The 15,267-nt window shown below is 44.7% G+C and overlaps 1 protein-coding gene across 1 annotated transcript in view; it reads right to left on the bottom strand.

The window, feature by feature from the left end:
- LOC122944826 (vacuolar fusion protein CCZ1 homolog) overlaps positions 1-15,267 on the bottom strand; it is a 44,093-nt gene that overhangs the window by 1,432 nt on the left and 27,394 nt on the right. The window contains exons 10-15 of the mRNA XM_044303498.1: positions 13,679-13,740; positions 12,660-12,771; positions 11,059-11,092; positions 5,663-5,780; positions 4,404-4,562; positions 3,825-3,952 (exon numbers count right to left, since the gene is read on the bottom strand). Coding sequence (XP_044159433.1) covers positions 3,825-3,952; positions 4,404-4,562; positions 5,663-5,780; positions 11,059-11,092; positions 12,660-12,771; positions 13,679-13,740 — 613 coding nt within the window. The remainder of the gene's footprint in view (positions 1-3,824; positions 3,953-4,403; positions 4,563-5,662; positions 5,781-11,058; positions 11,093-12,659; positions 12,772-13,678; positions 13,741-15,267) is intronic.

The following is a 15,267-nucleotide window of genomic DNA, read 5'->3' as shown; positions in this document are numbered from 1 at the left end:
CGTGCGCTCCTGCTCTGAACAGGAATCAAGCCTGGCATACCACGGACCGCTCTCGGCCGCGGAACACGGCCGTGTGCATTCGGCCTAAAGCTGAGGACATGAGTTGCTAGATGGCCGCTAGCACATCCGCAATACCCAGTCCCCATAGCTCTGTGTGCTTTTATTGTGGAAAAAAAAAAAGATTTGATACATATGCAAATTAACCAGAGATGAGTCCTGTATGTGATAGGAGTCAGGGACAGGACTCATCTCTGGTTAATTTGCATATGTATCAAATCTTTTTTTTTTTACACAATAAAAGCACACAGAGCTATGGGGACTGGGTATTGCGGATGTGCTAGCGGCCATCTAGCGACCCATGTTCTCAGCTTTATACACAAAATCCCGTTGACAGGTTCCCTTTAAAACCACACAGAAGTCAATGGGCCAGATTTATCATTAGCTCAAGTCAGAATAATGGAGTGAAAAAGTCTAAAAAAAATGCGCAAACGCTTAAACTGCGCACAATTTGCGACTTTTTTCTGCTCTGCACTACGCTTGCCAGTTTTCTAAAAGTGGGCGTGTTTTCTTATATAAATGAATCTCTAGACAGATTTACTATTGGGACTATTTAAAAAGTCGCAATTTCACTCCAATCAGGACCATGCTTATCTTATGAGACTTTTTAATAGAACATGCGACTTTTTCGTAAAAACGTGCGACTTTTGTAAAGCTGCTTACTGACGGATAAACTGCTACCGTCAAACCACATTTATTACAGTCTTAAAGGGCCGATCATAAATCTGACTTGGCTAAAACTGACTTTAGCCATATGTGAAAGTGGAGTGAGCTGTCAGAGTCGTGATAAATCTGGCCCAATGTGTTTCGATCACAGTCTCAGTTCACATTGCCAATGGTTCTGCAATGTTTGATGGCAAGGATAGCACAGCGCTATACCTGCCATAAAAGCAATGTGAACCTTGGCGGACCATCAGTCGCTGTTTTGATCTGTCATACAACGGGATCTGGTTGAAGTCCAGGCTTCAGTTATAAACAAAAGTCCTGGAGCCAGTGTGAACAGGGACTAAACTGTTCATAGGACACAGGCCTGAGACGACTAAGTAAAGACGAGGTATACCACGGGTACTGTAAACAGTCTCCCCGTCACCTTACGGAGGCTAAGCTCTGAAACATAAAATCACCTACTTCACAGAAATTCACCAGGGATCTGTTGCTGCCACCTGAGCAGTGCACTGTGCATGCGCCACTCACATTTGCGTACACCTGAAAGTGTAATGGCGCATGCACAGGCACAGCAGTGGTCCTCTGCATTTGCACTGCTTACTTAGAACATCGGTGCAGGAGCAAGACTGACAGGGCCAGGCAAGATATCTGGCCCTGTCAATCAAGGGAGAGAGGGGGGTCTCTTAAGCAGCGGTGCCAGCCCCTCACTGCTCAAAGAGGCAGATTTTTTTAACAAATCCAATTGCTCATTACTAGTCCGGTATATTAGTAAAATGTACCCCTATCTATAGTGTCCATGGCTGTTATTGCTAGGATATGCCACCAATGTCTGATAGATGTGGGTTCGACCTCTGGGACCCTCACCTATCTCTAGAACGGAGCCTGCAAAGTGAAGGAGAGCGGATTGCACATGCCAGGCCGCCCAAAAATTCATTTCTATGGGACTGCCAATAACAGCAGAGTGGCACAATCGTGGCCACCGCTCGATTCACTTCTATGAGGCTGATGGAAATAGCCAAGCAATTTTCGGCAGTCCCACAGAAATAAATGGACAGCAGCCACACATGCGCGGTCCGCTCTCCTTCACTTTGCGGACTCCGTCTCGAGATAAGTGCAGGTTCCAGAGGTAGGACCTACACCTATCAGAAATTGGTGGCATATCCCATAGAAATAAATGGACAGCAGCTGCGCGGTCCGCTGTCCTTCACTTTGTGGACTCCTTACTAGAGATAAGTGCAGGTCCCGGCAGTGGGAACTGCACCTATCAGACATTGGTGGCATATCCTAGTGATATGCCACCAATGTGCAAGAAAGGCCAACCCCTGGAAAAAGCACATGTCAGTATGATCAACCCTATTAAACTGCTATTAGGGTTGATTCTGCTCATGGCAAAGATCCCAGTCTTGTGAAAATCCGTTGCGGAGTTACCAAGGGCACTGAGGGCTTCAGTGCACAGAGGGATACGTCCCTACCAGGCAGTATGCCTGGTTTATTAGAGTTGATCCTTCTGACACATGAGGTCCCTATAATGTGGCAGGTCGTTGGCAAACTAAAATTACTGGGAGGTAACAAAGGTCACAAAGACGGGAGACCCAAAACAAAGTTAATTGGGTGTAATGAGCACCGTGTAGAGGCAGCAGCTCGAAAAGGGAGTAAGTGGCTATTAATATCCATACATTCTGATGCAATTACATCCTGGCTGTAACATATACATATGCGAGTGCAAGCGCTTATTTCCTGCGCATCAATCATTCATCTAAGTGACAATTACGGTTGTCAAAACACTTCGTGGACAACACTGGCACCTGTGATGACTGCGCTGACACGTCAGGCTTTAATCATGACATTCATACCCCGGGTGGATTAGCACATTGTAATGAGACCTACTGAATTTGACTGCGCCTCCAATGTCAAGGTGCAAGATGTGCTTGGTTTTTAATTATTAAAACCATCTGCTGAAAAAAGATGGGATGAATATTGATGACGTCTCGGAGCCGTTCCAAAGTTTCACATGGAACAGCAACACAAAACCACAGCAGCAACCTGACCTGACGGAGAGAGGCACCGAGGCATCAGGAGGGCTAGCACTTCTGTCACTGCAGCGCCACCAGAGCTTCTCGTGCCTCGCATGCATAAAATGAGGAGAGATGAAATCATTTGAAAGTCAGGGCTCAAGAGCAGATTCCTATGATATTAAAACTTTTGTAAAACACAAATTTATACCATTCAGTGTTTTTATAACTTTTTTATTCAATTTTTTAGTAGGCGAAGTGACAAAAAAAACGCAAATTGGCCAGTTTGATTTTATTTTTTTGGTATGGAGTTCTGAGTATAGGATTTTTATATTTTAATACTTTGGGTGTTTGGGGACATAATACTAATGGTCTTTTGTATTGTTTATTTTTACTTTTAATATAGGTTAAAGGGGTGATTAGAATGTTTGTATTTGTTTTTTAATTTTTTTTTTTTTTTATATTTCTAAAAACTTTTTCCCACTTTTATCAACCCCTTCAGCCACAATGAGGTACCTGTACGTCATAGTGGCTGAGGGAATGTATGGAGTGGGCTGCTGCGCTGAGCCCGCTCCATACATGGAGGGTGCCGGCTGTATAATACATTTACAGACCCCCACCGATCTCTAGAACTTGGAGAGAGAAGCGCACACAATATCAAGCTCTCTCCTCTCACTGAAGAGGTTGGAATCTAGTCAGGCCCATAGACTTCTATTGAACCAATCTCCTGCAGCGAGGAGAGAGAGCATGATATGCATGCCTCTCTTTCCTCGTTCTATTGATCTGTGGCGGTCTCAGCCCTCAGACCCCCACCAATCAAAACTTTATATATTTCATTATTGCATATCAAAAATGTTTTAACAAAAATCTGTGACCCTTTCATCACCTATCTACTAGATTAGAGGAGGTTTGACAACTTAGACCCCCACCATCTGCCAGACCATAGCTAGAAGAAGTTTGGAGCAGTAATCATCGTTCATCCTCCACTCAAAGTCCATGACACTGATGGAAACAGCCGATCACAGGTTCACCTCCTCTCCTCTTCAGAAGGAGTCACCAGATTTACGCAATGATACGCTGGGTACTCACCATTTACTTCAATTAGATTCGAATTTTTTTGGTTTAAGATGACGTACAACTCCCGCTGATCAGACTTCTTCCCTACGATCCAGTAATCACTCATGGCTTTTACTATGATTTCTTCATCTTCATCCACTCTGAAAAGGAGGAGGACAAACTTCAAATTGAAATGTGTGACTGGTTGGGGAGAGGAGATGCACGAATGTTAGGACCCCACCAGCCATGAGAAACTATTGGGGCTGAGCTGCAATACCAGACACAGAGCTCGGATGAGAAAGGCACTGTATCCAAGAACTCCGAGGGGCCACACAAGGAGTCTATTACTGTAGCACAGTGCCCACTCTCCTCGTGGCCATGGATATCACTAGTTGGCATGTCACTGCAGCATAAAAGGGTATATGGGCAGCATGCCACCTTCTTGTATATATGGCCTATCTGTTCTGGAAGACCACCATGTAATACTACCTTCCTCCTGCAGCGAAAATGGCTGGACAAAGCTTCTGGCAAAAGCATGTGCTTGGCAGGGGTGCTGGCGGCCTTCTGAAATGGGTTGTGTATGACAAGATAATATTTCGGGTGATAGCTCACCTTGTGAAATCACTATTTATATCTCCAAGAATCTTCATAAGCTCCGGCTGGACAGAAGTTAGTGAGACACTTGGCGTTTTCTTGAGGTGTATTGTACTTTTCTCTGCTAGGTTCATGTGGTTGAAATAAATAAACTTGAACTGAGGTTCCTTCTCTGACCTAGAGATAAAAAGAGAACCTCTATTAAAAAATGCAAAGCACACCATATGCTTGTTCACACTGGAGGCAGATATTAAAAGGGCATCTGTCAGCAGTTTTGTCCCTATGACACTGGCTGACCTGTTACATGTGCTCTTGGCAGCCGAAGGCATCTGTGTTGGTCCCATGTTCATATGTGCCTGCATTACTGAGAAAAATCATGTTTTAATATATGCAAATGAGCCTCTAGGAGCAACGGGGGCGTTTCCATTACACCTAGCGGCTCTACTCTCTCTGCAACTGCCACTCCCTCTGCTCTTTGACAGGGCCAAGCAGTGTAAATATCATCACGCCTAGCCCTGACTTCTGCTAAAGTCAATCAAAGTGCAGAGAGTGTGGTAGTTACAGATAAAGCAGAGCATCTCGGAGTAACGGCAACGCCCTAGTTGCTCCTAGAGACTCATTTGCATACATTTAAATTTCATACATTTTTCTCATCAATGTCGGATCATACGAACATGGGACCAATACAGATTCCGTCAGCTGCCAAGCGCACATGTAACAGGTCAGTCAGCTTCATAAGTGCGAATTGGCTGACAGATGCCCTTTAAGTGAGCTGACCAGGTATAGCTCAGTGCGTCAGTCTAATGATACCTAAACCATAGAGGGAGTTTCCCAGTGTTTAATACTGATGATGTATTCTCAGGATGGTTCATCAGTATTTAATCACGAGGCATCCGGCACCCGACACCCCTGCCGATCAACTGTTTGAAGAGGCCGCAGCTCTGCGTTGAGCGCTGCAGCTTCTGTGCAGCTCACCAAGCACAGCGCCGTACATTGTATAGTGGCTGTACTTGGTACTGCAGCTAAGCTCCATTCATGGGAATGGGACTGAGCTGTGTCTAGGCTATGTCACCGATAAAAATGACATCACTGGCCTGGGACGAGGCTGTGCGCTCAATGGAGTGCCGCTGAGTCGGACCCCCACCAATCAGATACCAATGACCTATCCCAAGGCGTAAACACTCGGACAACCCCTTTAAATTAAATATCCTAATATTCTAATCAGCATACCAAAACGGCAGCCATCATTGTGTGCAAGAGGAAGACACTCCACATACCCCGATATTCTTCTGTTGATATTGTATTGTTCACAGATGTCCGACGCCAACACTGTGAGCTGAGGTCCCACAAGGCTGTCCAGTTTTCGACAGAAATCCGGTGTTAGTTGCACAGATGCTTGAAAGACAAATGTAAAAGTATTAGAACACTGGTGAACAGGGAACCCTGCGCCCCAGCAGTATATAAAGTAGAACTCCTGATATTAGGTGTCTATGACACTTTACTAGTGGGAGAGATCATCCACTGAATGACCCATGAGCAAAACACATCTTGGTTGAAGGCCACATGGAACAGCACGTGGATCCACGGCAGCGCAAAATAGTCCAGTGGCCAACCACAGGTATCTGCTGTGGAAAATATAGATCCGTCATGTGAACTTACAATGAATTCTCAGCCCAGTACTCTGCGGCTACAATGCTGCTCCGTGTGACTTATGCAGCAGAGAAAATGATGCTTGCTGTAAGTCAATAGGAAACATTGCATTTTTTGGTGGTGTTTTGCTTCAATTGCATTTTTTTTGGGTCCATGGCGTTTTTATCAAATCAGAGCATACCTGGGGTGTGGCTTTTTTTTTTTTAAGGCATTTTTCCATAGACTTCTCTATAGGGAAAAAAAACTGGCTGAATAAAAATCTGAAATGTGTGACCAAAGCAAAACAAACCCTTTTCCAAGCCCCAAAAAATGCGACGAATAGACTATGTGTAAAGTAAACCTTAGGGCAGTGATGGCTAACCTCCGGCACTCCAGCTGTGGTAAAACTACAGCTCCCAGCATGCTCCATTCATTTCTGTGGAGTTCTGAGAACAGCCAAGCAAATGTACATCTTGGGAGTTGTAGTTTTACAACAGCTGGAGTGCCAGAGGTTAGCCATCACAGCCTTAGGCCTCATGCACACGACCGTTGTTTGGGTCCGCATCAGAGCCGCCTTTTTGGCGGCTCGGATGCGGACCCATTCACTTCAATGGGGCCGCAAAAGATGCGGACAGCACTCCGTGTCTCCATTCCGCGGCCACGCAAAAAAAATATAACATGTCCTATTCTTGTCCGCGCTTTGCGGACAAGAATAGGCATTTATATTGCCGGCGCCCGTTCCGTTAATTGCGGAAGGCAACTCTGGCAGCTTCCGTTTTTTGCGGACCGCAAAAAACAGCACGGTCGTGTGCATGAGGCCTTAGGGGAACTATTTCATGCTCTAATATATGAGGTCTGCATAACAGATGACAGACTACCTCACCCACCCCAGTCAGGGTATTTTCAGGTAGCACTAATCCAACTGAAATCACGAGGAAACCACATCTGACCAACATCAAAGCTAGAAAAAATACTTTTCAACTGCATTTCTTCCAAAGGGAGGTGAGACTTCTGGTGGACAACTAACCCTCTCGCTGTAAATACCTCCCTCATCTTGGCACCTGTGAACGCTTATTGCCATGAAACTTTAGGGCACGTTCAGATGTCACAGATTTTTGGGACACTTTTTAGTCACATACATGACACAAGATGACCAGTTTTGGGGGCATTTTGAGTCATCTCATGCCACTTATCTCTGAATAGCTCAAGCCAAGAGGAAAGGTACAGAAGGGAACATCTATACATGAGGATGGGTTTTACCCCCCAGTGGGTCGAAAACTGCAAGTGGTGGAAGCAAACATGCCCCCCAGACCATTCTTCTAAATAAAGGAGGAACGAGTTCACTATCATCATGCGTTAAATATGCAGCCTTATTCACTTTCTGGTAAATGTACAGAGGCAGGAGGTTATGGACTTAGGGTTCTGATGATACTCCCCCTCCTGCTCTATCAGTACAAGCAGCCATTTATAATTCTGTGGTCTTCACAAGCCTCGGTTCATGGCAGAACCCTTCTAAGCAAGGTGCAGGGCTTGAAAGCTCATCCCATGTGTAAACCCTTACACCACAGTTTTGATAAGGAATGAGGGAGGCGGGTGACGCTCTTTCAGCAGAAACCTGGAGCCAAGCGGTCGTGCTGACATGGAGTAAGAAGAGAGGGGACACACTGGGGGGTATTTGCAAGCTTATTATAGGGCAGGGTTGCAAGGCATACAACTATGCACACGGGGTCGTCAAGGGTCAAAGGGTAGGAGAAGGGTGTCCCTAGGGGCAGCTGCACAGCATGTGGGCTATCCTGTGCAGCCTGTGCTTAAAACTCTTTTCACCATTTATTTTCTATATCTACAATCGGGAAAATACTTTTTTTCTGCAGTTGATAGAAAACACCTCATGAAAGACAGGGATCCAAAAAGGTACAGTGGCAGATCACCGTTAAAGGAGTTGTTCTGTGACAAGAACGTATCGCCCATCCACAGAAAAGAGGGTAAGAGTCTGATTGATGGGGGGCAGACTTTTGGGGCCCATGTTCCACCTGTTTAAATGGAGCTGCGGACACTGCCTCCGTTCTAGTCGTGCGGGGGGGGGGGGGGGGGGGGGGTGTGTTCAGAGTGGTCGGACCAATCAGACACTCAACCTCTCATCCTGTGGATAGGAGATAAGTTGTCATGGAACAACCCCTTTACCACGAATACGCCTTTTTACGGCGGTCACTGAGGGGCCTTAGGTTATTAAAGTCCCCTTGTGGGATTATTAAAAGGTTTAAAAAAGTAAAAAGAAAACATTAAATAAAGAAAATTCCAATAAAAATATGCTTTTTTTCCCATTGAAAAAAAAAAATAATCAAAAAGGGTTATGTACCCCAAAATTATACCAATAAATACTATAAGTCATTCCACAAAAATCAAGCCCCCACACAGCTCTGCAGAAAGAAAAAGAAAATAAAAAAAGTTATGTGGCGATGCAAAAATATTTTCTTCTTTTTTAACAAAAAAGGGGTTTTATTACACAAAAGTTGTAAAATGTAAAAAAAAAAAAAAAAAAAAAAAATCTATATGTATTTGGTATTGCTGTAATCATACTGACCCAGAGAATAAAGATATCATGTTATATATGCCAATAAATGGACGTCGCAAAATTTACAACGTAAAAACTCTGTGGCCGTATTGCCGTTTTTTCCTATTCCCCTACCAGAAAGTTAATAAAAGTTATTCAGCAAGTTATGTGTACCCCAAAAGGGCACCATTAAAAACAAACTTGTCCTGCAAAAAACAAGCCCTCATACGGCTACACGGACGGAAAAGTAAAAAAAGTTATAGCTCTTGGAAGGAGACTATAAAAAAAAAAAAAAAAAAAAAAAGACCCAAAGCAGGCTGGTCACTAAGCGGTTGAATTACACTTGTTTTTAAATTAGGAAAAAATGTAACACAATCCCATCAGTAAGGCTAGGTCTACACGACGACATTTGTCACGTGACATTTTATTGCACCAATGTCGCGCAACAATTTTTATAATGGCAGTCTACGGTGTCGCACTGCAACATGCTGAGACTGCGACAGTCGCAGAAAATCCATTGGAGATGGATTTTTCTGCGACTGTCGCGTCGCAGTCGCATGTTGCAGTGCGACACCATAGACTGCCATTATAAAAATTGTCGCGCGACATTGGTGCAACAAAATGTTGCGTGACAAATGTTGCAGTGTAGTTGTGCCCTATCTGTCGCGCGACTTATTGTCACGCGACAAATGTCGTCGTGTAGACCTAACCTAAATGCTCTTTTGTGTGGAAACTCGTTGGGGATTGGGGAATTTATTAAGACTAGGACACGTTTCTTAATAATTTTGGAGGATCTCAAGCAGTCTGTGTGAAAAACAGAAATCTGCTGCAGCTAGGACCCGGGCCACGTAGGCCCCATTCCCTTCCGCGCACTTAATTTTTTTAGAAAAGTGATGAGCACGATGTAAACAGGAGTGTGAGGAAAAATTTACTTTTCCATGCCGGAAATCTGGCGTAGGAGCCATGATAAATTCCCTCAACAGGCCTCATTTATCAAAACTGTCTTTGCTCATAGCAACCAGAGAACAGCTTTCCTTTTCCACTGCAGATCTGAGTGTTGTTGTTGCTCATAGCAACCAGAGAACAGCTTTCCTTTTCCACTGCAGGTCTGAGTGTTGTTGTTGCTCATAGCAACCAGAGAACAGCTTTCCTTTTCCACTGCAGGTCTGAGTGTTGTTGTTGCTCATAGCTACCAATCAAAGCCAAGCTTTCATTTCTGGAACTGCTGTGGAAAAATGAAAGCTAAGCTCTGATTAGTTGCTACGGGCAACAAAGACAGTTTTGATCAATGAGACCCTGTGCCTGTAAATTAAACTAAATGTAATATTTTTTTTTATGGTATTTAAATAAAATAATTAACAAATTGCCCATATCAGAATGACTAATGCAAAGGAACTATAAAGCACCTGCCCAAAGCAACCAATCAGCTTTCACCTCTCATTTTTCAGAGACTCCTTTTCCAATAAAAGCTTAATGCAATCTTATTGGTTTATCTGTTTTTTTCCTCCACTGTTTTTGCCAAATATCTTCAACGGTTTTTTCAATGTAAGGGAGTTTTCAAAGCACCCGGGTCACTCCTCAGTTGGCTTCATCTATGTTTCTCGATTGTTTGGCAGAGAAGCAAGAGGATTCAGCTTTCAGAAGGCCCTTTTACTAAGCCTGATGATGGGGGCATATTGGAAATTAGTGTTCATACGAGTGCTCGTTCCCGATAATTGCCCTGGGAAAACCTACCATCAATCACCCTTGTTCGTTGGGTGGTGGTAATCATACTTACCTGATCTCCGCCACTGGGTTCCAGGTCCACCAATCCCCTCTCGAGTCTCAACATCCGGTTTGACGTGGGTCACATGGCCGCTCTACCCAATGACTGGCTGAGGTGGTGATTTGTCACCCATGTATCATGTGAGTGGGTCACGTGACACATGGGTAACATATCACCGCTGCGGCCAGTCATTCGCTGCGGAGGCCACGTGGCGCACGTCAAACCGGATGTTAACATGGGGAGACCCGACACCTGCACCACCCTAGGGGAGATAAGGGTCCGAAACCCAGGGACGGGTATCAGGTATGTTCGACCTTGCCGGGGGGCCAGCAGAAAAGATCCCCAGGGGGTGAACAACCCCTTTAATGCGGCACCTAAAATCATAGTTTGTCGGCAGCACATTGCCTTGTCTCAACAGGCAGAGATGAACGATCACAGCGGTGATTTTTCGTCCACCTACAGAAGGGATGATGGCAGCAAGTAAATGGAGCTCTACCTCGGATGAATGATCCAGCAATGATCAGGCACAACACATTCATTCCTGATAATTGCCTGTGCATTGACCCATGTAAAAGGACCGTCAAGCTTCGTAAAAGCCTCCAAGCATTTGTTTCCAGGCGTGGACACAACGTACGAGCGTTATCATGCCAGGGTTCCTGGAATACTATCACAGCAGTATAAACAATGACAGCACATACCTGGAAATCTATAGGAAAGCGGATACTCACCATCAATCATAAAACAGACGGAGGCGCTCATGGCCTGAAAAAAAACGAAAAAAAAAAACGACATGTTTAGTGTGAACAGGAGAACGTCTGACAAAGCATCTGTTCCCCGGTCCACAGGCACCGTTATAATTACATCTTCATTACGCACAATCCCATCAGGGGAGTCTCTGTTGTACTTTCTAAATTTATCATAAGTGGAAATAAAAGCTGAGGAGATCCCCGGGAGTCTGCTATTCAGGCAGCTCAATAACGCTCATTGTCTAGACAGTAATGATACTCCGTCCATGCCATACAGCCGCTAATTATCATTCTAGACCGGCCTGATGTCAAACCTTCTCAACTTCCCCATGTACGGCTGGGTACAGAGTCATCACAAGTGACTGGCGTTCACAAATAGCAGGGTAATGAAGGCAGAATACGCTTAATTAGAACATACATAGTTCTATATATATGCTGTATTATATATGGAATTAAAGGGGTATCCAGGATTAGGGGGTCATTCACACGACCATATCTGTTTTTGCGGACTGCAAATTGATCCACAAAAAACGGATATCGGCTGCATGCCTTCCACATTTTGCAGAGAGGAACATCCTACTCAGTGATAGAAATGCCTATTCTTCTCCACAAATACGGGCAAGAATAGGTGATGTTCTATTTATTTATTTTTGTTGCAGGGACACGGAACGGACATATGGATGTGGACAGCACAGGGTGTGTTGACCGCATCTTTTGCGGCCCCATTCAAATGAATGGGTCTGCATCCGATCCGCAAAATTGAGGAACGAATACGGTCGTGTGAGTCGACCCTTAGAAAAATATATCCGCTTGGTTCCAAAAACAGCACCACACTTGTCCATGGGTTCTGTCTGGTACTGCTGCTCAGCTCCCTAGAAGCGAATGGTGCTCAGCTGCAATACCGCACGCAAACTGTGGGCAAATGCGGTGCTGTTTTTGAAAGAAAGCAGCCATATTATTCTGATGCCGGACAAACCTTTTAAAGGGGTCTTTTGGAGAAGGGCTGAGCTACAACACACAAAAGCCGTGGACAGGTGTAGTGCTGTTTTTTCCTATTCTTTTTGCGATTTGGTCCGTTAGGCCTCCTAGCATTCATAAGTCTTTATTAGGTCTCCTAAGGAAATAATTGTGTTCCCCTGCATCCTTATGCTCCACTCCGGCACGCTTCCAGTTGTCGCTTGTTTACTTCTGACCAGGGTACGGACTAGATCATGTACACCAGTGCAGCCAATGACTGGTCTCAGCGGGAGGGCATGTCCCAAGTGGCACGTCACTGTTGGATCACATGCCGCTTTGAGAAACGTCACCGCTGAGGCCAGTCATTGGCTGCAGTGGCACATGTGATCCAGTCTGTACCCCAGCCTACTTAAAAAGTCACCAAATCTTGGAAAACCCCTTTCGCTCCTCCTTATACTGTGGAGGAGATCACTGCATGATCCTCCTTATACTGTGGAGGAGATCACTGCATGTGTCGGTCTCCTCTGCTAACGAAGGAACGCTTCCCTCCTGACAATTGCCTGCTTCATCTGCACGTCTAATATAGGCTAAACTTCTAGAACAGATCGTGGAGGAAGATGTGTCACCTTGTAAACAATCAGATGGAGCTCTTCATAGGAATCATCGGTATTCACAAAGATTTTAGGAAATCTAAATTTTGCTTCAGGATCATGGATGTTTAAAGGCCCGACAAGGAATCTGAAGAGAAAAGAAGTAAATCAGAATTAGGTTACGAGATGGTAGAGCCCAAAAACTGCAATATGGCTGCTAGGTTTTCACTACCGTGGGGGTGTTCTCCAACCAGTGTCAGCTGTAGACAGCTACAGATACTATCGTGGGCTATTGGTAGCAAAGGGAGGTCACAGTATTTCTAGAACTTAATACTGGGGTCAGTACCATATCAGTTAAAAGGAGTCTGTCAGCAGTTTTATTGATGCAAAACTGTTGATAGACATAGGTAGGGGCAGAGGACAGGAGGGGATATATACCTCTACCCCTGTTTTTATCAACAGAGTGCTGTAAAAGTAAACTTGGACTGTCGCGGGCGCTCCACAAGTTGCAATGCTGCAAGCCCAGCTTACCCTCCTGTCCTCTGACCCTACCTGTATCTGTCAGCGGTTTTGCATCAACAAAACTGCTGACAGACTCCTTTTAACAATAAAATGTAGATCTCGGATACTGAAAAGGATTCTTCAATTTCACGATTCACGATTCAGTGTTGCACAGCACTCCACTGCGATATTGAAATGTCCAGTCAGGAAGCTGGGATTCCCTTTCAGTCTCAGATACACGCGTTACTACTCCTCATGGATGTACTACCAACATGGAGGACTCCTGTCTGTCGGCCTCACTCAAAGTGGAGTCCAGGTGATATGACGGAACCAAAAATGAGATACTTCTAGTATATACGAAAACAAATCCAATTTCCATTGGGAGCCCTTGGCCAATTTAGTAACATACACTCCAACAATCATTACTGATCGTCCCGTGTGGTCGCAGCTATAACCATTAACCATCATCGTTACTTTTGTGAGACACTTACCTTAAACCATCAGTGAAAAGGTAATACAGTAGGTTCTACATAAAGGCAAGGGAAGGATCTTACCTCCCATAGTGCTGTAGATTTCCTGGCATTTCAGGGCGCAATGGAGAATCTCTTCCTGCCAGCTTTAATTGAAAAAAATACAAGAATTATACACCTGCCAGTGACTTAAAGGGGTTTCCCATTCCACCATTTATTACTGTGGCCACAAATATCAGATAGGAGCAGGTCGCACCTCCAGGACCTGTTCCTAAGACCCCTTGCATACGAGCGTGTGTCACGCTGCGAGTGCGCAGCGAAGCTCCCGGCCTGACCTCCCAGCACTGACGGGGTCACATAGAATTATATTGATTTATGATGCTATGTAACACTTACATTCCAAAACTGCAAGGGTTACATAGCATCATAAATCAATATAATGCTATGTGACCCCGTCAGTGCTGGGAGTTCAGGCGGGGAGCTGCGCTGCGGACTCACAGCGAGACACTCGCTCATCTGCAAGGGGCCTAATTCCAGAATGGGGCTCCCTCTGCCACGCTCTGTTCACCCCTATGGGACTTCCCAAAATTTGCAGCTGCTTTCCTTTCACTTCATGGGCCCCGTTTTGGAGAAAAGAGTGGGTGCCAGAGGTGGCACCAATCTGGTATTTGTGGCATATCCTAGCAATGTGCTGTAAATGTTGAGATAGGAAAACCCTTTTAAGACCCCCATATATGTTACATAATCATCAGTGAAGGATCTTCAGCTGAATCTCTGTAGGAATGGAGTTCATGAGGAGACATGAAGTACAGAAAGGAGGTGGGGATGTGGTTAATGAACAGCAGCACTTGTATGCAGTCTCCATTACCACAGTCTGTCCTGTCCTTCCTCTTTGTACTTTATGTCTCCTCATGAACTCCATTCCTACAGAGATTCGGCTGAAGATCTTATCCGCTGTATTCAGGATCATAATCCTTGACGAGCAGAGAGGAGGATGAGGCCGCTCTTTACCTCAGTGTTGTGAAGTAACTTGTCCTGCTGTGTGATTAGGACAGGTTTAGGGTGTACGAATATGACGGCGGCCATTTTATTTCTCCCGGAGAATCCCTTCAACCTCCTAACAGTCACAATAAAATTGGAAAAAACCCTCCAAAAAAAGTGTCACTTTTTTGCATTTAACCCCTTAGTGACATATTTCATTTTAGTCTTAAGGACCGGTAACATTTTCCCCCTTTGTGTTCCAGCAGTCATAACTTCTTAATTTTTTCCTCAAAATTTTTTATTTTGCGGTATTAGTTGTAAGTTTTTTGGGAGCCATTTTGGGGTATATATAGTGTATTAAATAACTTTTAGGGCTGTTTCACACGAGCGGATGCCGTGCGTGGCATCCGCTCCATGAAAGAGTGCCAAGACCCGATGCAGACTGCAGAGGCATGACCGATAACGCTCCGTGCCTCTCTGTGACCTCTTTACTACGAAATCACAGTGCCACGCACGGCATCCGCTCGTGTGAAACAGCCTTTATTATTTTATTTTTAGGGGGAAAGAGTTTTAACATTATTTTGTGGAATTTATTTACCGCGTTCACTGTGTGGTATAAATAACATAACTTTATTACGTGGGTCAGTACAATGATGATAAAAATATATAGAAATTTGTCATTATTATTTCTT

The sequence above is a fragment of the Bufo gargarizans genome, chromosome 8, assembly GCF_014858855.1.
Source record: "Bufo gargarizans isolate SCDJY-AF-19 chromosome 8, ASM1485885v1, whole genome shotgun sequence".
Lineage (NCBI taxonomy): Eukaryota > Metazoa > Chordata > Amphibia > Anura > Bufonidae > Bufo > Bufo gargarizans.
This window is presented reverse-complemented; position numbering and strand designations above follow the sequence as displayed.